Here is a 21,236-nt window from a genome sequence, read left to right as displayed (position 1 = left end):
GGCCTTTTGTCTAAGATCAAGTGTATCATTGTATTTGTCCTTATCAAATGAGTTAGGACATGTTCCCTCTTTCTCTGTTTCCTGGAAGAGTTTGTGTAAAATTGGTATCATTTTTTCCTTAAATGTTGGGGAAAATCCACCAGTGAATTCTTCTGGACCTAAAGGTTTGTTTTTGTTTTTGCTTGGGGTGGGGAGAGACAGGGGAAGAGGCAGGAGGGGAGGAAGGTTTTAAGGTACAGATTTAATCTTTAATAGACACAACTGCTGAGATTTTTCTGCTTGCTTTTATGTCAATTTCAGTTGCTGTGTTTTTAAAGAAATTAGTTCATTTCATCGAAGTTATCTGTGTTTTAATGTAAAAAGAGGCTGGGGGTGGGGAGGAGCAGGGCTCACGGAGCGGAGGCAGTACGTCATGCAGATATTGGGGAGGGGGGCGGGTACAGCAGAGAGAGGAAGCAGGAGGTGCAAAGGCCCTGAGGCCTGCGTGTCCCCGGTAAATTGAAAACAAAAGTGCAGGCCAGTGGAGAGCAAGAGAGATGAAGAGTGATGGAGGTGAGGTCAGAAAGTTAATGGAGTCCAGACCACCTGTGAGCATCCAGGCCATTGCAGGGTCTTTGGCTTTTACTCTGAGTGGCTGAGGGCTTTGAGCAGAATATAACTGAGATCTCACTTATGTTTCAAACAGTCAGACTGGCTATTGGGAGCAGACTCAAGGGTAGACAGGAAAGCCTCGATGGAAGGCTCTCGGTCCAGGGAGGTTACAGAGGAGGTGGTGATAACTGGTTGTGTCTGCAATGACTTTAAAGGTAGATCTGATAGGATGGACTGACGGAGTGGATGTCAGGTGTGGGAGAAAGGTCAGGATGGACTCTGGACTTTAGCCTGAGCTATAACCGTTTGCTCGGTGAGGGGACAGGTTTGGGGAGGACGTTCGGGACGTGGTTTTGGAGAGCTTAAGAGTCAGGTGCCTGTTAGGGACCCCGTGAGGAGATCAAGCAGGTGTTTGGGTAGATGGAGTCAGAGTGCACGGGATGGTGATATAAATTTGGGAGTCAGTGTCATGTAGCTTTGAAAGGACTTGTAAAGTTGATGTCACCAAATGGGTGAGTGTAAATTGAGAAGAGGTCCAAGACATGAACCCTGGGGTTGTTCTATGTCCAGAGGTGGAGAGATGGGGAGTGACCAGAAAAAAGATTGCTGACTAGTGCAAAGGGTTTAAAAAAACTTTGGCCCCGTGGCCTCCTGGAAGCCCACTGAAGAATGGGGAGTGGTTGGCTGAACTGTAGGCTGCTGAGGGGCCTGGTACCATGCGGACCGAGTGTGACCATTTGATTTAGCAGCATGGAGGGCAATGGTGACCTTGTCAAGAGCAGCTAGCTGGAGCTGACTGAGCCAAAGCTGATGGAATGGCTTCTGGAGGGGGTGGGAGGCAGCAATTCAACTGAGTAAGAGTAGATCACTTCTTTCAAGAATCTGCATTCCTTGGAGAAATGGGGTGGTCCCTTGGGAGAGGTGTGGGGAAATCACAGCATGTTTTAATTATAACCCCCAATATAGGAGCTGTTTACTCCACAACTAGGATGTATCATTCACATGCAACTCTGGGGACTCAGAGGTAAGGCGACACCATCTCTGACCCCCATACATTTTAGCAGCAGCGATGGACCTACAGAGATTTATACCCCAAGGCAGGTTGGAGTGTGAGGGAAGAAGCCCCAGGGGCTGGTGGAAGCCCTGTAGAGGGGCCTGACCCAGCTGAGTAGGCACAGAAGTCTTCCTGGAGGAAGTGGCACTGTGCTGAGTCTTGAAAGGGAGGCAAGGAGCCCCCACCTCCAGGAAGCCTTCCCTGATCTGCCTGGTCAGAGTTATCTTGCCTTTGTTTTTGCACAACATCCCACATCTTCATCGCCTTGGAACTTGCTTCATTCTGCTTGGTACTGGTTATTTATCTGGATCCCATTTATGTGTTCAGAACCTGCCGTATCCAGATGCTTAGTACTTTCACCTGTTTTAGCTCAGTGAGGCCGCAGGGGCTCTGAGGTCTGGTTAGGACTCCCACTTTACAGATGAGCAAAGTGAGATGCTGGAGCTGAAGCACCTTGTCCGAGGTCACCCTGCCAGGCCATATCAGGGCTCTGATTTGAATTCGTTTTGGTCCTATCTAGCAACCTTTGTACTTCACTTCAGAAGCCTTCATACATAGCAGGGGCTCAGGAAATGGCTTTTTTTTTTTTTTTTTTTTTTTGAGATGACACAAAAACGAAGCGAGGCTTTTTTTTTCAGAGGCCAGAGGAGGAGACTGTCTCCTGGACGCAGAGCTCGGAGGAGGTTTGCATCCCTGGTAACCCTTCACAGGACCTGCTGCCGGGAGCTGACTGCTTTATACCTGGTTGCCTGGGCCAAGAGGTGAGCCTTGGGGAAAACAATCTAACTCCAGGGGGCCCTGTGTGGCCTCTCCCTATCCCTCCCCTCTCCCCTCTCCTCCATCCCCTCCTTTCTTTTCTTAAAAAAAAATTGTTTATTTTTATTTGCCTGCACTGGGTCTTTGTTGCGGCACGCGTGATCTCTGGCCTTTGCTGTGGTCTGTAAGACCTCTACTTGCGGCATGCGAACTCTTAGTTGTGGCGCGTGGGATCTGGTTCCCTGACCAGGGGTTGAACCTGGGTCCCCTGCATTGGGAGCTTGGAGTCTTAGCCACTGGACCAGGGGAGAAGTTCCCTCCCTTCCTTCCTTCTTTCCTCTTTTTTCCCCTTCTTTCTGCCTTTAAATCTCGCTCTCCCTTTTTTCTTTTTCTTTCTTTTCCTTGTATTAAAAATGACCGAGAAGATTTCCTTTCGTTCGCCTCTTCTCCTTAGCTGCGATCGCGCGGGGTGTTGGGCGCTGTGTTTGGCGAGGGAGCCGACCGCCTCCTCCTCCTCCAGGCGGGCAGCCCCGCGCTGAGTCACTCCGGTCCGGCCCCGCATCCCGCCCCGGCCCCGCTGGCGTGTCGGAGCCCCGCGTCCTCGCCTCCACCTGCCGCCGCTCCCGTCGCGGCTCCCTTCATTAATCCCCGGGGCCTCCTTGGGAGGAAGGCTGGCCACACACAGGCGAGTGAGCCCTGGTCTCTGCCCGCAGTATTCAGGGCCGAGGGAAAATTCTTGAAGCCTGGGACGGGGTGGGAGTGGCAGCCCCCGGAGCAGGGCTAGGCGGTCTGGAGGCAGGAGGATGGAGCCAGACCCTGAGGAGGGGTGGTGAGGGGGACGGGCTTCCGGGGTGCAGCCTGTTATGTGGGCAGGAGCAGGGCCGGAGCCCCCTGCCTCCGCCCAGGGAGAGGGAAGGGGCGCTTGGTTTGCAGGGAGGGGTGGCCCGGCTGGGGATGCGGCTTCAGTGGGCCTCAGTTTCCCCATCTGTCACCAACTGGGGCTCAGCCACTCGTCCCGGGATTCCTTCAGCTCTCGGGTGTCCATTCCGACCCGTCAGGATGGCGAGTCCGGGGCAGGCTGGGGGTTCCGTTTCCCACTCGGAGGGATGCTGGGCCTCCTGACCCACAGGGTCGTGGCAGAGTGGTGAGGCTCGCCTCTGGGTGGCCTGCGTGCCAAGGCAAGACCCCTGCCCCGACCGGGATCTCAGCAGGGCTCGGTGCGGGCCGTGTGGCCTGGACGGTGCCCCACCCCACGCCCTTCTCCCTCCTGAGTCGGTTCTTGCTTCTTTAGGACCTGGTGGCCTCCCTGAAGGCAATGCCTTGCTCAGGTGAGGGCTGCCCGTCTGACCTCGGGCAGGGCATAAATGGCACCCAGGGGCGGATGCGGGGAGACGAGGAGCAGATGACGCGCGGGGAGGGAGGCCCTGTGTGGAGCTGCCCCTTCCTTCCCCTGACGATGGAAGGTTCCCATCACACCCGCCGTTCTCCTGTCACCCATTGTCATCCGAGGTGGCTGAGGTTTGTGAGCTTTTCTAAGCCGTTGTCAGGCTTATGGGAGGCACAGTCCTGTGGCTTCTTAACTGATCATTTCTCATGTGTTGGCTGACAGGTGGAAAGGGGACTTGGGGCCTCTGGGGCTGCGGCCACAGCCTGGGAGCCAGGGGCAGGGGGGCACCCCCCAGGGCTTGGGGTCTCCCTCTGGGGGTGAGCCCCTCCCCAGCCTCAGATTCCCTCTGAGGTAGGTGGACTGCATCATCTCTTGGCTCCTCCCAGTTGAAAAGTTCTCTGATCTAAATCCATCCATCAAACACTATTTTGAGGGTTTTGAAGTGAAGCCTGGGTGTTTTACATCAACCTACACACCTACCCTGAATATTCATCGGAAGGACTGATGCTGAAGCTGAAACTCCAATCCTTTGGCCACTTGATGCGAAGAACTGACTCATTGGAAAAGACCCTGGTGCTGGGAAAGATTGAAGGCAGGAGGAGAAGGGGGCGGCAGAGGACGAGGTGGTTAGATAACATCACCGACTCAGTGGACGTGAATCTGAACAAACTTTGGGAGGTACTGGAGGACAGAGGAGCCTGGCGTGCTGTGGTCCATGGGGCTGCAGAGTCTTACGTGACTTACAGACTGAACAGCGACAACAACACAGTTATGTCGCAGCTCCCAGAGTTTGAAAGTCTCTTCTGACAAGCATCTCAGGTGAACACATTTCCGGACCAGAGGGGCTCTGTCCCGTGAGCCTCTTTTTCTGAGGAGCTGACTACTCCCCTCTACATCCTGTAGGTTTGTTTGCTCCCTGTGGGAAGTTGCACAAAGATGAAGGTCTCTGTGTCACTCTGAAGGCCCTCATGTCTTCAGTGTGATGGGGGCAAGCTCAGTGAGAGATGGATTAAAAAAAAAAAAAAAAAACAGCACCATCAGTAAATATCAGAGGATGGGGCAGGGGGAAGAGCTCAGAATAAGAATCCTAAGTGCAGTTATGTAACAAATCAGGCATGCTATTATTCTCATGGAGCCATACTTCTGCTTCCCACATTGACTGGTGGAGGTATTTCCAGTTAAGGTCCATTTGCCCTTCTGTTCAAGCTCATGCTGTTTCTGGTTATGGTGACTGACAGGCACAGCCCTCCAGCATTCCAGATGCTGGTTCACGTTTCCCAGCCCCCTTTGAGGTTATGTTGGGTCGCATGACTAGCTCTGACCAATGGGCTGTGAGTAAAAGTGACATGTGTACCTTCCCGGTTGTGGCACGTAGGAGCCAAGGGGACTTTTTGATATCACTCTTCTCTTGGAGGCCACCAGTAGTGGCTTGGAGAGACAGGAGGGCCGCCGACGTGCAAAGTATAGAACATCAGGGAATCTGCCTTTCTTGTGTCAAACTCTCACCATTAGAGATTATTTTGTTTCTGCAGCACAGCCTGTCTGAGGCTGACTAATGTGAGGATGTAGAAGTGAATGGTACCCACATCACCGGACTGGGAGTTCTAACTCTGAAGCTCCTGCCTGGGAGCACTGGGCTGGCTGTGGGACTTGGTTTCCCCTCCGGGAAACTAACTGATATCCAACTGGTGAGGAGGGACGTTGGAAGGGTAGATGTCAACAGTCCAGCCCAGGCTTGGCGCGTAGTAGGGGCCCAGACTGTGTCTGTTCTGGTCTGGAATCCCATCCCCGTGTTTCCACTCCTTCGCAGCCTAACAGGAAGGCAGTCCTGTTACATCCACGTCATTCATGCCTGCGTTTGGTCAAAGCTGCAGACGCCTGTGTCTGGGCGTGGACCCAGCACTTCTCAGAAGTGTGAAGCCTCCAATCAGCTCCCCTACAGCTGCACACACAGGCTGGAGGGTGACAGAGCCATCCGGAGTCAGTCCTGCCCAGGCTTCAGCTTTCTTAAGAGGGGTCCATGGGAGGTGGGGTGGAGAGGAGGGGGTGAAGAAAAGAATTTTCTTTCCCATCTGGCACGTGTAGGAGCTGGGCTGGTTTTGTTGGCGTGGATGATTCACTAGTGTGAGGGGTGGTGGAGGAGGCGAGGCCAGTGGGTCTTCTGTTTCACCCCAAATACTTTTCAGGAAAACTCCAGAGACCCAACTCCTATCCAACCCCATATCCCTAGCCCTGAGTGGTCGTCAGCTACACTGCAAAGTGGTTAATTCTCTGTTGTCTCAGACTTTTTGAAATTCTTCGTTTATTAAACCCCAAAATGAAAATGAAACCTGACCACACGCCAAGCTAACACCTCAAGCGGCTGAAGGATTTCAGAGGCACAGGCTCGTGTTTTAGAGTCAGCCTTGTGGAGATGCTGGGTGTGAGTTTACTTGGGGGGAGGTGTGATCTGAGGGCTGATGGGAAGGCCCTTCTGTACCCTTAGAATTTCCCCCACTGACTTTCTGCTCTTCCCCAAGTTGTGCCTTTATAATAGGAGTCTGAAGTTCGTGCAAGTGCCAAGCGGGAACAAGAGGCCAGCAGAGGTGCACACTTGGAGGTCCAGGGTGGAAGGAGGAACCCAGCATCCATCACCTCAGCTTCTGCTTTCTTCTCTGTGCCTCGATCCCGGCTTGGCACATGACCGGAGCATGTACCAGCTTCCGAGGGCCACCGTGACAAAAGCATCACAGGCTGGGGGACTTACAACAGCAGATGTTTACTGTCTCACTGTTCTGGCGGGGGGGGGGGGGCAGAAGTCGGAAATCAAGATGTCAGCAGGGCCATACCCCTGCCGAAGGTCTAGAGGACGATGCTTCCTTGCCGCTCTCATTTCAGATGGCTGCTGGACTGATCTTTGTCTCCATGGACATCCTGCCTTCTTCTCTGTGTTTCTCTCTGTGCGTCTTCTCCTTTTCTTATAAGGACTCAAGTCATATTGGATTAAGGGTTCACCCTAATCCAGTGTAAGGTTGCCTTAACAAGTGATATCTATAAAGACTCTTCCCAAATAAGGTTACACACCCAGGTACAGGTGTTAGGATTTCAACCTATTTGGGGGTGGGGGGAGGACACAATTCAATCCATAACAGGGCACAGCCCATATTTACCAAGTGAATGATCAGACACCAGGGGAGCAGAGAGGGCTCTGGAAAATGAGGGGCAGCTAACTCTAGACGGGGGGGCTCTGCAACTAAGAATCTCAGATACGTCCAAACATCGAATGGGCTCGGATGCCTGAGAAAGGCTGGCCTTCACCCAGTTCACCACTTTGAGGCCCAGGATTCTTCCCTTCCGAGAGCCACTGGCGTCCTTTACTAGGCCTTTCTATTCATTAAGTGACTATAGAGAGACCAGACCCCAAGCCGAGTTTTGATGAGATGGAGAAGCAAAAGATACAGTTTCGACTCCCAAGGAGCTCCCAGCCAAGCAGGGAAGATGGCTGGGATGGTAGTTTTGATACCACAGGCTGTAGATGTAGGTCTCTAATTCGAAGTGGAATTGCGGGAAGATGTGGCAGAGCAGGGTTTTTTAAAAACTGTGGTTTAAAAATATTTTATTTTATCCAAGTCAGGCCCCCTTACCCTGATCTGAAGAATACTTGACCTCACAATCTCTGGGGAAAATCTGGGTGGCCTGACTAGGATCCGGATTTTCTCTGCAAATACCAGGGCGTGGGTACTGCTGACAGAAGCTCTTCTGAACGACGGCTCGGGGCTGGAAGCAAAAGCGTCTCAAACACTGGTTGTGAAGTTTCCAGGGGAGACTGTCCTCTGCAGGAGGACAAGAGCCACCCTGTAGCCTTCCCTGTTCCAGAAAGATCCGCAGTGAATACATAATTAGGCCCTCTGTAATTACCAGTTTGAATCTGCCTAGGACACTAGGGCTCCCACCCCCTAATTTACCTTATAAATTTATTCTGCTAAAAAAGTCGAAAATGTCAGTCTTCTGTGAAAGCTGCATAAATGAATTATCTCCCCGGATGACAGAAGGTGGGAAGGAGGGGGAAGCTTCGAGAGGACATTCTTTATTGTGTGCGTCTAAGAGTACCCCCCAACTTAGCACCAACCCTGCGCAGAGCCCAGCCAGGCAGCGGACGCCGATGGGAAGGGGACAACCGCAGCTTCTTAGCATCCCTGGCAGGTGGGGAGAAGCGCTTTTAACACCTGCCCCTTTGGACTTCAGAGAATCCGGCATGCAGCACCAGGCAACGGAGGCCCCCAAGCAGAAGGGAAAGAAGCGGGGAAAGGCAGCTTTTTAAAAAGGGTCCCACCAAGCCTCTTCCCTCAGTGGCCCCTGTCCCTCGGATGGTACCCCGCCAGGACAGTGTTCACTGCATCTCAAAGCCAGGTGCATCCCTGCCCCCCACACCACAGAGCTCTTCAGAGTCCAGCCACTGCTCCCCTGATTCTTTTAAGAAAAATGTAAGGTAGATCTTCTATGACATTTTAGAAGATTTGAAATAATAAGTTCTTAATAAAGCACTGCTGGTCACTCAGTAGTGTCCAAATCTTTGTGACCCTCATGGACTGTAGCCCACCAGGCTCCTCTGTCCAAGGAATTCTTCAGGTAAGAATACTGGAGTGGGTTGCTCTTCTCTTCTCCAGGGGATCTTCCCAACCCAGGGAATGAACCCAGGGTCCTGAATTGTAGGCTGATTCCTTACCTTCTGAGCTACTGGAAGTGAAGAGAAGTGAAGTGAAGTCACTCAGTCGTGTCCGACTCTTTGTGACCCCATGGACTGTAGCCTCTCAGGCTCCTCTGTCCCTGGGATTTTCTAGACAAGAGTACTGGAGGGGGTTGCCATTTCCTTCTCCATCTGAGCTACCAGGAAGCCCTTTTTAAAGCCCTGCTAACCCCATCATCCTAACACAATAAGTTGTTGTCATTTCTGTCTCTCTTTCCAGTCTTTTTCATAGGTGGTCAGGTTTTCTCCCCTCCTGCTCCCTAACACAAAGTATATAGGAGCTTCAACTTTAAATTTTTAATTTCTTGTGGCTGCTTATAAAAACGTAAATGTCGGCTATAGGGAATTTGGAGATTAACAGAAGGAAATGAACGGTGAGCCCCCATCTCCGAGATGATGCCTGCAAATTTCTCAGTCGTAGTTTTGTGCGCTTGGCTTTTTCAAGGTCCCCATGCAGGTGTATTTAGGTCTTATGTTGAGGTCTTGCTGCCTCGTTGATTCAAACCTACTATGTGTCTGTCACTGTCCCAGGAGAGAAGGTAGACCCTGCTGTCCGCTTTGAGGAGCTCAGAGCCCAGTGATTTGCTATATAGCCTGAATGCTGATAAAGACAGCACATAGCAGGTGTGTCACCAACATAAATGTGTTCAGGAATGAAGTCTAGGGAAAATTATTCTTTTCACTCCTGAAACTAAAGACTCAAGTGTATACCACAGGTTGGGTTGGATGTGAATTTCCTCTTGACATCAGCATAAGGCTCCATGATAATAATATCTCTAATTTGCTACATTTCTACTATGGGCCAGGTCCCATGCTCCAGGCTTTCAGACAGATTATCTGATGTAATCCTTGCTGAGAGTCTTGGGGGACTGGGATAGGAGGACCTGCGACTCTGGAAAGGGAAGCAGCTTGCTTGAGGTCTCCCAGCAAACAGCAGGGGCAGTGGGGACCTGACCCCTGTGCCTCTTGGAGGTGTGGATCAAGAAGCTTGTGCATCTTGCAAAGTTGTTGGAAGGACAAACCCAGGTCAGGGAAGGGACCGGGCTCTGCACTCTGTAACCATCTGTGCCAGGATTAGTGATTTGTCTGATCTAAACTTTAACCAGCAGACCCCCCATCCACCCCTGTTCTCTCGTCCTGCGCGTCAAGCCCCTTTCCTCTGCTGAGTCCTTTATGATAGTTGGCATCTCCAGACCTTCTTTATTTTTGCTCCTTCATCCCATTTCTAGATGATTTGGTTTCAGAGCTGTGGTCATGTTTTCTGAATTTTGCTGTTTCTCCAGGGTGTGTGTGTGGAGGATTCCTCTATTAACCTCATCTTTGGTTCTCTTTATATCTCCTCTTTTTCCCTGGGTCCCAGTCCTGCCTGCACTCACTTTCCTGTGCTGACTTAGTTCCATACCCAGTGGGGCCTCCAGGGGCCGCCTTGCAGGGTGGCTGGGAATCCAGTCTGGCTGGAGGCTGGTGGCATGTTTGTACCAGACACCAACCCAGCAGTGATTCTTGCTCTGCCTCTTCGAGACTGGCCTTGACTTCCTGGGGATGAAGGTCCCTCTCTTCCCAGGATCAGATAAGATAAACTTCTTGAGTTTCTGACTTAGCAGGCCTTGAGGGTCTGGGAAGAACTCTGTACTCGGTGTTTAGGATCCCCGCCTCCTCCCCTGGATTACTCCCATGGCACTGGGGAGGCACAGCCATGAGAACCTTCGGTGGTTTGTGACGCGGCCCCTGTGGTCCTATCCTCTGTCTGCTTCACCACACAGTCCTTGGAGCGGGGGTGGAGGGCAAATTCAGGTCTGTCTGGACGAGGAACCATACGACCGTCTTGGTGCCCCGTACATGCTTGGTGCATGGCGAACCCCCCATCCACCCCATCCATGTGTGATGTTGATGTGTGAGTCACAGCGATGCTGTGGGCTGACTGCTGGGTGCTAGCGACCGGGCCTGTGCTCACCTCTGCTCAGGCAGAGGTGCCCTGGAGCCCCATCAGACCAGCCCACAGGTGTTCTGGAGCCCCATCGGACCAGGGAGGTCACTGAGCTGGGAAGGAAGGTCCTCTCCCCTCTCTCTGGACCAGCTGGCCAGCGGGCGCCTGGCACACAACCCGAGACCCCAGGTCTGCGCCCCCAGCTGCACGCAGCGGCAGGATCATGCAGGACGGAGGGAGAAACTCGAGTTGGAGGTGGCAAACAGCTCTCCTGGGCACCGCCAAGAGTCTGGCCTTCTCTCCTGGCAGGCAGCGTTTAGGGGGCTGGTGACTCATCCAGAACCAGCCTCCATTTTTCGTGTGGAGGAAAGCCTTGATGGGCGCTGGAGGCTAATTGCACTGTGCTGGGAGTAATGCAGCTGCTGTAATCCCTGTCACCTCTAACGACGACGCAGTGGGAGCTTCCGGCGGATGACGCCGGGCGTTTGGGGGCTGTCTGCATTTTTGGTGAGTGTCACCGTCAGAGGTCAGGCAGGGCACCAGGGACAGCCAGGGAAGCGGCGCCTTCTGGCCACGTCTTTAATTAAAGGAGGCCCTCTCGTGACCACTGCTCAGCCTAATAAGTTGTCTTCAGTCGCAGAGAAAGTTGCTATTAGACCTGATAGGAAGCAGCAACTCAGAACAGCTTAGCTCGTCTCAGGACGAGACCGTGTTTCCTAACAGTTTCCGGGAATGACATCGCCACGTGGCCTGGATATTCCAGCTTTCAGGGTCGGGGGGTCTCCCTGTGGCCCTCTCCTGGGAACCTGGGGAATGGCCTGCATTCACCCCTTACTTGGGAAGTGTAACCCTTAGAGATGGGAAGAAACCTGGGAATAAGACAATTCAATAAAGTCACAATGAAACATCCAAAGCCTTTCATACTTTTTCACTTTCTTTAACTCAATTTATTTTTCATTTTGTGGACAGAGATTTAGTCTGGGTATTAGTTTATGATTCTTTTTTTTTGCTGAAGGAATTACTCAACACACACACATATAAAAAGGAAATATTATTTTTATCATTTATTTTGTGCCATGTATACCATAGGAGAAAAAAAATGGAGCGAAATCACTTCAGTACCGCTGTGTTTTTCATTACAAAGTTATTACATATAGAAATTACTCCAAATTATCTGAAATGAATGGAAATTATGAGGTTTAAATTCCCCAGGTTACAGCAGGCACAGCTCTGGAAATTTATTTTGTCATCTTGCTGAACATAATTGCTACAACAAAATTTCTTCCATTTTACAACTGCAGCATAACTTATTTATACCGGTGTAGCTGTAATTTTACATCAATAAGTTGCATGGGAAGGAATACACAGGTGGTAATTGAAAACAATAATTTGTGCTGAAGTCCAGGTGGAACGGTTGGCTGAGGAAAAGACTTCAGTTACCGTCGGCAACGGCGCCCATCACTGTGGCCTCCTCCCGCCGTGGGTCGGACACCCGTCAAACCGTCCAAACGCCCTCCGGCTTGTCCCCTGTGGCCGTGGCGGGGAGAGCCAGGGCTGGTCTGACTTGGCACCATGGCCCGTGCATCCTAGTCCTAAAACTGAGGCCACGGGACCCTGGGGGAAGTCAGGGAGACCCCGGTACCCCCCCACCCCCCCACACGGCTTCTGCCTTTGTCTCCTCCTGCTATCTGACTTATTTCTGGGTTGGGGGCCTTTAGGTGTGTGCGTGCTAGGTTGCTTCAGGCATGTCCGACTCTTTTTGACCCTATGGACCGTAGCCCACCTGCTTCCTCTGTCCATGGTATTCTGGAATTCCACGGCAAGAGTACTGGAGTGGGTTGCCATTTCCTCCTCAGGGGGATCTTCCCCACCCAGGGATCGAACCCACATCTCTTCCATCTCCTGCATTAGCAGGCAGATTCTTTACCACTAGCGCCACTGGAGCTAATTAAGGTGTTTGATAGATATCAGTTGGAGTATGAGTTCTTGCCAGAAACAACGACAATTCGATTCCCGGAACACGACGCAGAGCGTTAAATCCACTAATGCTTTCTACATTACTGTGTTCCTACCCAGCTGGAATGTGTGGTCTGGGTACAATACCGAAACGGTCCCCAAACAGGCGTCCTCACTCCTCAGTTCTCTAATTGTTCCTGTTAAGCAGATACAAATAATGAAACTGCAGATGCCTGTGCTAAATCCTAGCAGCTGATGAATCTACGCGTTGGAATCTGGAGGTTCAAATTCAGATGTGGCAAAAAATCGACCATAAATCTGCCGTGTGTAGATGGTAGACCATCGGAGACAGGTCAGAGATCGGTGTCTTTGCTCCCGTGCGGGGTTCCATTTCAGGACACGTGGGAGGGAGAGAGAGAGAGAGAAAGATGGGCAGAGGGAGAAGCAGAGTGGCTTTGTCGCAAGTTCAAATGGGAAACGTTACTGCCACATCCATATTTTAAAAGCCATTCTTGTTTCAATGATTCCAAAGGCTTAGAATCACACCGAAATCATTTTTTTTTTTTTTAAAGGACCCAGTTTAAACTAATACCAGAATGCACAGCAATCCAGCATCTGTTTTCCCTGGGCAGCATTAATTACCTTTTGTTGTTGCGAATTGTCTGCCTTGTAAATCGAGGCTTTGTAAATTGTGTGTCTTCAAGCAGAGGCAGTGTTTTAGAATGCACACAATGGAAGAACTTTGACAACTTCCACCTTCTGTAGACATATTATTCCATCTCCACTAATGCGCCTGCAGTTCTAACTTTGAGTTGCAGAGGCTTGTTTATTTGTCAACTTGCAACCTGCACCCTCCTCTAGTGGGTGGAGGGAATGGCCCTTAAATGTTTTCTAGGATACAAGCTACCTTTGTTGAATTCACTCGAAAGCATACATGGCTGTTTCTAAAACTATGAAACCTCAGATGAGGTCTCCCAGATCCCCCTGTCTTTTTCAGCTCTGGAAGGCAGAGCCGAAGAGAGGTGTCGGCCGGTTTTTAGTTTTATTTTTTGGTAAGCGCCCCCTTGCAGCATCCTCATTAGCAGTGCCTTTGCCTGACTCATGCCTCTCTCCTCTGTTCCTGCCTAAGCGAGTGCTTCCCCCTCACTTCCCTTTTTCACCACTTCCTTTGTAGAGCATCACAGCGCAGACAGGAGTGTTCAGAGCCTGCGTTCAGATTGGGGGGGGGGGGGAGCTCACAACTGACTCAGACGCGTCTACAACTCCAGCTTAGCATTTACTGAAACTTCCTCTTTCTCAAACTGCTTAAGGATACAAACTAATTAATCCTCACGGCCTCATAAAAGCCTTGTTAAGAAGGTGATCATTATTGCCTCCTTCGCCGCCCCTCCCCATTTCCTATCAGCAGACACCTCACTGTAGCTCCAGTTCCGACGACAGCCTCTGACAGCCAAAGCCGGGTCTGAAAATGCTCTTCTGAATCCCAGTTCTTTCCCCAAATGAGCCATTTTAACTCTCTTTCTCTTCCTTGTCTGTGCTCTAAAGAGGGGAGACTGATGGTCACTAAACCACTGACTTCAAGCTGGTGTCTGGGGCGGGGGGAGGGGGTGTGTGTGTGTGTTTTGCATTTTCAGATATGCAATTTGGAGAGTTGACGACAAGACAGAAAGCAGAGGACAGATCCTTTCTGTGCAACACACACACACACACACACACACACACACACACACACACACTCACACACTTGCCACAGCCATGCTGATCTCTGGACGTGGTGGGTTGACCATCCTTGTGAACAGTATTCCCACCAAAACGACCAACTGGGTGATGCCAATCCCGACCAAATTTGAATTGATGACTCAACTAAAGAATTAAAATTAGCAAGGCAAGAAAATTCCAAATGAGGTGAGAAAGCTGTAGAAATAGTTCCAGATCCCCTAGTACTGAGCCATTCAATATCATTTCTGATGACAGGGACAGAGCTAGGAACATTCGATGTGGGTGTAAGTCTTTTTCATATACGGAGAGCTGGGTAAGTATTTTTTTTAAGGAAAATAATACATGAATCAGGAACAGCGACTTCGGTTTAACCCCTCATAGGCTGCAGCTATGAAAACAGCAGGCAGGGAAGCCTCACAGATTTCCAAGAGCTTCCATCCTTTCGGAGTCAGAAATCTACCACTGTATCAAGCCCAGGTATTACTGCAGACATGAAGAAGGTGTGAATGATGTCATGCTTTAAGAAAAGCAATGCTGCTACATTCAGTGGATGGAAAGAATCAAACCAACACTTGTTGGAAGGCAAGTTTTGTGGTTCAGCTTCTGCAATAAGGTGACAATGCAAAAAAACCAAAAACAAAACAAAACTCCAAATCTAGCAAAGCTTTCATTGAAAGCTATTGGGTCCTAGAAATTTGCTGTAATATTCAGAAATGACATAAAGTAATTCTAGAAGATATGCCAGGAAGCTTAAGATGCCTTTTTTGTCTTTTGGAACTGAAAGCTCCTAGAGATTCGGGAACAGTGAGAACGGAGATAAGGACCATCTTGGGAGCCTTATTAATATGTACGTAAATATGATTTGCTTAGGACTTCCATTGCGGTTTCATAAAAAGTTTAAAACAAGTCAATCCACTGATCAGATGGATGCATTTTATTTATCCTCACCATCACAATCAATAGCATTTACAGATGCTGAGAAATAGAAATCACTAGACACAGTTTGCTTCTGAGTTTGCCCAACTGTGAATACGAAAGGATTTGCCTTCTCTTTGCCGGGATTTTTTGTTTGTTTGTTTTTTAAGCACCAGAAATAAAGCCCAGGATAATTTGATAAGACAGGTTTTTGAGTTTTTATGTTGCCTCAAGTTATCTGACTACATTTTAGAGGGTGGAGCCTTGTGTAAAAAAACAAATGAAACATCCATTTTCTTTCCGGAGAAATTTTGAGAATTCCCATTTTTACTGACACTACACATCTTGATTGGTTCCAGTTTTTGGTAAAGACGTAATACAAAATATAACAGCTCAGAAGGCAAAGACAACATTGCAGAATCTCAAATAGCGCTAAGAGTTAAGTACTGAGAATTGTTCAAAGAATTTTAAAAAAGCCTGGCTTGGGGGGAGGGTGCCCTGTGACAGTTTAATCTGCCCCCACTGCATGGCACACTGGGAACCAGAGCCCCACACAAGGTTAATAAAAATGTAGTTTAATTTGACAAAAGGATTTATCAATCTCGAACTATTCCTCAATAAAGAAATTTAAAGAGACTGAAAAGTATGAAGGATTATCTGCTGGAATGCACTGCGAAGCTAGAAATATTTGTGAGTTCAAAAAGCTTTCTGACACCTTCTTCATTTTTTAAAAGATAGTGCAGAAAATGTGGCATTTCTTTCCATCTGATTCCTGTCTGCGCAAAGACCCAGCTCTGGGCCCAGCACACAGTAGGTCTGCAGCAGGTTTTGGAGAACACAGCTGGAAGTATTGCGGCATTTAGCTCCATATTTGTACTTGCACTTTCCCCTTTCATATTTTCATATGTTAAGCACCTGCACCCCCCCTCCCCTCCATTCTGGGGAAGGGAGTGATTTTTATTCTAAACAAAGCCTCGGTAGATCAGAGTATGGTGTGTGTGTGTGTGTGTGATCAGAGTATGGTGTGTGTGTGTGCAAAGCCTTGGTAGATCAGAGTATGGTGTGTGTGTGTGTATGTGTGTGTGTGTGTGCAAAGCCTTGGTAGATCAGAGTATGGTGTGTGTGTGTGTGTGTGTGTGTGTGTGTGTGCGCGCGCGCGCGCGCAGTAACCTCAGAAGGGTCTTGGATCGTCGGCCTGCCAGGGGTCCTGGGGAGGGTAACAGGGCCGGGGCTGGGGCCCGGCTCCGCCACTCGCTCCGCCTGCTTGTTGTCTGGGCATCAAGCGAGTGGGGAAACATTAGCGCGGGCCAGCTGCCGGAGCCGGGCGGGGTCGAGGGAGAGGTCAAGGTCGGCGGAGAGGCGGCTATTGATCCGGCTTGGAACGCGAGACAGGGAGCCAGCAAGACTAAAGGGGGAGCTGTGAGACCAGACATTAACAGCTTTCAGCGCTAATGATGCCCGTGCCAGACGGGCAGAGGGAAAAAAAGGAGACTGGAGCGGCAGCTGGGATCGCTCGCTGCTTGCGCCCGGCCGCCTCTCCCGAGAGGAGGAGGAGGAGGAAGGCGAAGGGGCCAGCGCGGGGCCGGGCAGGGGCAGGGCAGCCTCTCCCCGGCCGCCGCGAGGTGGAGCGCGCCGGCGGGCGGCGGCGTGTCCAGCCCTGCGCCGGCCCGCCCGCGCGTCCTTCTTCCCGCCGTCGGGGCAGCGCGGGGCCAATGAGGAAGTGCTCCCCGGGTCAGTCGCGGCCCGCGCCGCCCCTCGCCCGCTACTTCCTGCTGCGGGTGGGGCGGGGTGCCCCCTCCCCAGACGCCGCCGCCCGAGCGCGCGCGACTTGGCAGCTGCCGCTGCGCGCCCTCCTCCCCAACCTCCGACCCGGGATGCCTCGCTCTATCCACGGGGGGTGGGGGTGGGGGGCTTTCTTGAAGGGGGGCTACCCAGTCCCACCCCCACTGCCCGCAGACCCGAGTCCCCATCCTAGTAATCAACCCCGGGAGAGCGAGGGTCAGCGTGCTGGGATTTCGGGGGCCGGGGAGCAGGCGGCGCGGAACCGCCGGCGATCTGAGTCCAGACCTGCCTGCGTGCGCTGTGTGACCTTGGGCCACGCGCTCACCCTCTCTGGACTTCACACCGCCAGTTCTCAGCAAAAAAAAAAAAAAAAAAAAAAGCTCTTCCAAGTTTAAGAATGTGGGCGAGTTGGGATGGCCGGTGTATGATATTCTTGAGAAGTTTATTAAAGGTGCGTGTCGGCATTTTTTTTTTTTTTTTCTTTTTACTTAGGCCACTTTCCTGGAAAGATTTTCGTGGTGGGGCTGGAGGAGAGCGAGGTGCTTCCAGAGTTTGGACCACGTGGAGGTGGGGTGTCGGTGGTGGGTGGTGGGCATGCAGTCCCGGGTGGGGAGGTCTTGCGGGGTCGTGCGGACTGGCTCTTCGCCCGCCCCCCTTCACCCCCCTCCGCCCAGTCTCTACCAGCTCGTTCCCCGACCCTGCAGCCCGGTCCACAAAACTGCCTGCTAGAACATATTTTATTATTTTTTAGTGGGGGGTGGCTTGGGCAGGGAGCTCTTTCTGTCCTCGCTAATGGACGCTGCGCTCTGGTAAGTTGTTGGTGCCGTCGCCCCACCCAAGACCTTGGGGGTGAACAACGCCCCCACCTCCGCCCCCGCCCCGTACCCCTCCAAGGAAAAGGCCCCGAGGGAGGCGGCGCGCCCGGAGGCGTCACGGCCCAGCCTTGCGCTCCCAGGAGGCCGCCAGAGCCCGGCCTGGGGGCGGGGTGGGGTGGGTGCAGCTGGGCTCGCCCGCGAAGCCCAGCCCCGAGCCAGGCCCCGACCCGCCCTGGCTGCCTCCCGGCGCAGACCCGAGAAACCCTGGAAGGGCGAGGGGGCCGGCCGCGTGGCGCGTCCAGCCGGGAGGTCAAGTCGCGAAACGGATGAAGTTGGCCGCAGCCGGAGGAGGGACGCGGAGGTTGCGGGGGGCGGGGTGTGGATGTCCACGCGGACCGCGTCCCGGCCTTGTCCCCGGGCCACGGACAAGCCCCCACACCTCCTCTCAGCCTCGCCGGCTGGAGATCAAACGGCTGACAAGGCAGCTGTGTCCTTCCTTTCCAGACTGACGGGCGATTTCAAGTCCTGCCCTGGGCGGAGGAGCCCTGGGGGTGGGGGGCGTTACTTCCAGGCTGCAGTAATTGTCAAGGGGTGGGAGGGGACTGGGGGACCCGAGGGGGTCACCCACGCGAGTGTGTCCAAAGATCCGGCCACACCTACTTCTGGGTCGGCAAGTATGAGACGCTCTCCCACGTGGAGCACCCCTGCCCCTCACCCCCATGCTTCCGAGAAACCTCGGCATTAGGAGTGGGCTCCGTGTTTGACCCCCAGACTGAATGGGTCACCGCTAGTGACCCCCAGGGAGCGCGAAGATTTCGGGTGGACATGCCTTCCGGAATGGGACTCCAACAAGGTCTCACGATTCCCCGTCCCCCAGTGTGCCCCGAATTCTCTCCTCTTAGTATCTTTTATTTTGTCCCCTTGGCTCTCCCACAGTTTGAAATATCAGGATTTATATGGAGACACTTTTTGGAAGTTTAACCCCGACCCCTCAGTAAGATCAAAGTGAAAACAACCAAGCTACTTTCCTAGGGAGACGGAGCAATTGACCATGTGCCCCCAGTTCCAGTGTCGACCCCAACATTCTTTCATAGCCGCCCCCCCCCCCCCCCGCCCAAGAGCTTTCGAATGAGTGGGTGGGGACTTGCGTTGCTTCAACTTACTTCCACGCACACCGCACTCCGCCCCCCTTCTCTGGGGGTCCAGTTCCCTAGAGGGGAGGAGGGATGGAGAGGATTTTCTTTTATTTAAAAATATCTTGCCCACGGCCCTCCCTCCCTCCCCCCATTTTGCGCTGCCAGTGCACGGGAAGGAGAGGAGCGCACACACACAAAAAACGCTGCACGTGTGGCCGGCCTGAACTGCGGGTGTGCGCACGGGCGAGTGTGTGTGTGTGCGCGCGCGCGCGCGAGTGTGCCTCTGTGTGTGTGCTTTCTTGTTCTCTTACAGGGTACAATGTTAAAAAGCCACCGCTAGTCGCCCCCAGTGCTCCGACTCTCTGGGTCTTTTTGTCTCTAGTGCAGATTAAACGTCACGTCCGCACTTGAACTTGAATTTTATCCCATTGTACAGAGGCAGCCCCAGCCATAGAGAGACCGAGAGCTCCCAGAGAACCCGGACTCCGCCATCTTCACGTTGCAATCTATAGCTCCCAGTCCGCGCCCGCACCGACCCAGGCGCACTGGGCGAGCCGCCCCGCAGCCCAGCTCCCCCCGGGCCAGCGGCTCCAGGGGAGCGCTGGGGAGCGCTCGCGGGGACCCGGCAGCCTCTCCGGCCGGCGCCAGCCTGCCAGGTGGACTGGGAAGGAGCCGCTCCTGGAGTCCCCCCAGAGCCTCGGAAGGGTCAGTCTCCGAGAAAAAAACAGGCAGCCCGCAGAAAACCCAGAAACCACCGAACCGGGGCAGTTTTTACATTGCTTTGGGTTTTTTGAGGGGGCGGGGTGAGGGGGTACGAGACAAGTCCTCAAGTTTTCTTGGCTGTTTTTTTTTCTTTTCTTTTTCTTCTTTTATTTTTTATTTGTTTGCATTTTCCCCCCTTCCCCCTCCCCCCCTCCTGGTAGAAGTGCGCTTTCCACCTACCAGACCCTGAAAGAAAGTGTCAGGAGCCGGTGCAAAATCCGATTTAAGTTCAAGGAGACATTTGGAAGTCCAGGAGGCCAAGCAGTTTGAAGAAGTGTATGCAATTTTTTTTTCCTTGAAAAGAATATATTTTTGAAGAAGCCAGCCAGTCCGCGGCAAGCAGCAGCAGATTTTTTTTTTTTAACCTTTCTCCTATTTTAGATCGAGAGGTTTTGCTTTTTCTTTTTCCTTCTTTTTCTTTTTGCAAACAAAAGAAAAAACAGCATAGAAGAAAGCGCAAAATAAAGAAGAAGAAGAGGAGGAAGAGAGGGCAAGAGAGGAAGGAAAAAAAAAAAAAAACAACCAAAACACCAACCCGGGCAGAGGAGGAGGCGCGGCGGCGGCAGCGGCGCGGCGGCAGCGGCGGCGGCTCGGACCCCCTCCCCCGGCTCCCCCCATCGGTCCAGCTCTCCGGGCGATGTCAGAATAGATGCCGGGGCAATGTCCCGCCGCAAACAGGGCAACCCGCAGCACTTGTCCCAGAGGGAGATCATCACCCGTAAGTGTCTGCGGCGTGCGCGCGAGGGGCCGGAGCGCGGGGCTCCGGGCGCCCAGGGCTGGGGACACCGAGCCGGGTGCAGCCGGGCCGGGTGCCCGGGCGGCCCGCGGGCTCGCACCGGGGCAGCGGCGTCGGCCCGGAGCCTGGTTGCGGGGGGCGGCGGGAGGGCCTTAGGAAAGTTTCTTTGCAGCCCGGGGAGTCCCGGCGCTGCGCAGTCCGATGCGCCCGGGGCTCGGGGGGCCTGCGGAGCGGGCTCCGGGGCCGGGGAGGGGGCGCGCAGGCTGGAGGAGGTGTGTGTGTGCGCGCGGAGCCCGGCTGGACGCTCGCCCCTCCGAGCGGCGTGTGTGGCGGCGGCGGCGCTGGTGGCGGGGTTTGGAGAGGCGGGGGGAGGGGGCTGGGGGAGCGGAGGGGGAGGGGGGAGCCGGGAAGTGGGGAAAAGTTGGCGAGCGCGTGGGTCCGCGCTGACGGCGCGGCCGGAGGGGAGCGGGGTGCGCTCGGGCCTGGGGGAGACGCGGGGCGAGGGGCGGCCGCCGGCTCCGAGTCCCCCAGTCGCGGCACCCGGCCGGGCAGGGCGCCGGCCACGCCGGTCCTCAGATTCCGCTGCCGCCTTTCTCCCCGCTCCTCGTGCTATTTGCAAAAGAATCCAGCTGCGCGGCTGTTTGCCGGGCTCCTGCACCCCCACCCCCATTTCCCCACCTCCGTCTGTCTCCTGGGATGTTCTTGTCTTCTTTCCCCCCACTCCAAAAAAAAAAAAAAAAGGTGGGGGACATCGGGGGCTGGTGAAAAATCCTCGCCACGGGGGGGCGGGTGGGGGGAAAGGGTTGTCAGCTCGGAGTGGGAAGAGAGGAACGTGCTTGTAAAATAGAGGGGAAAAAAAGAAAGAAAAGAGGAAAAAAAGGGAAAGAGACCTATTCATCTCTTACCCATCTGCCTATCTCAGATCTTTCATCTTCCCCTATCTAAATAAACAAGGCAGGGTCGCAGTGGAAATC

At 53.0% G+C, this 21,236-nt stretch overlaps 1 protein-coding gene across 2 annotated transcripts in view; it reads left to right on the top strand.

Annotated features, from left to right (window-relative positions):
- Positions 1-19,965: 19,965 nt before the first annotated feature.
- Positions 19,966-21,236, top strand: part of BCL11B (BCL11 transcription factor B) — a 96,775-nt gene continuing 95,504 nt past the window's right edge. For both annotated transcript variants that reach the window (XM_065906342.1, XM_065906341.1), the window contains exon 1: positions 19,966-20,244. In XM_065906342.1, coding sequence (XP_065762414.1) covers positions 20,187-20,244 — 58 coding nt within the window. In that variant the 5' untranslated portion in view covers positions 19,966-20,186. The remainder of the gene's footprint in view (positions 20,245-21,236) is intronic.

This window comes from Muntiacus reevesi, chromosome 15 (assembly GCF_963930625.1).
Source record: "Muntiacus reevesi chromosome 15, mMunRee1.1, whole genome shotgun sequence".
Classification (NCBI taxonomy): Eukaryota; Metazoa; Chordata; class Mammalia; order Artiodactyla; family Cervidae; genus Muntiacus; species Muntiacus reevesi.
Note: the sequence above shows the minus strand (reverse complement) of the source record. Positions and strands in the feature narration are given on the sequence as shown.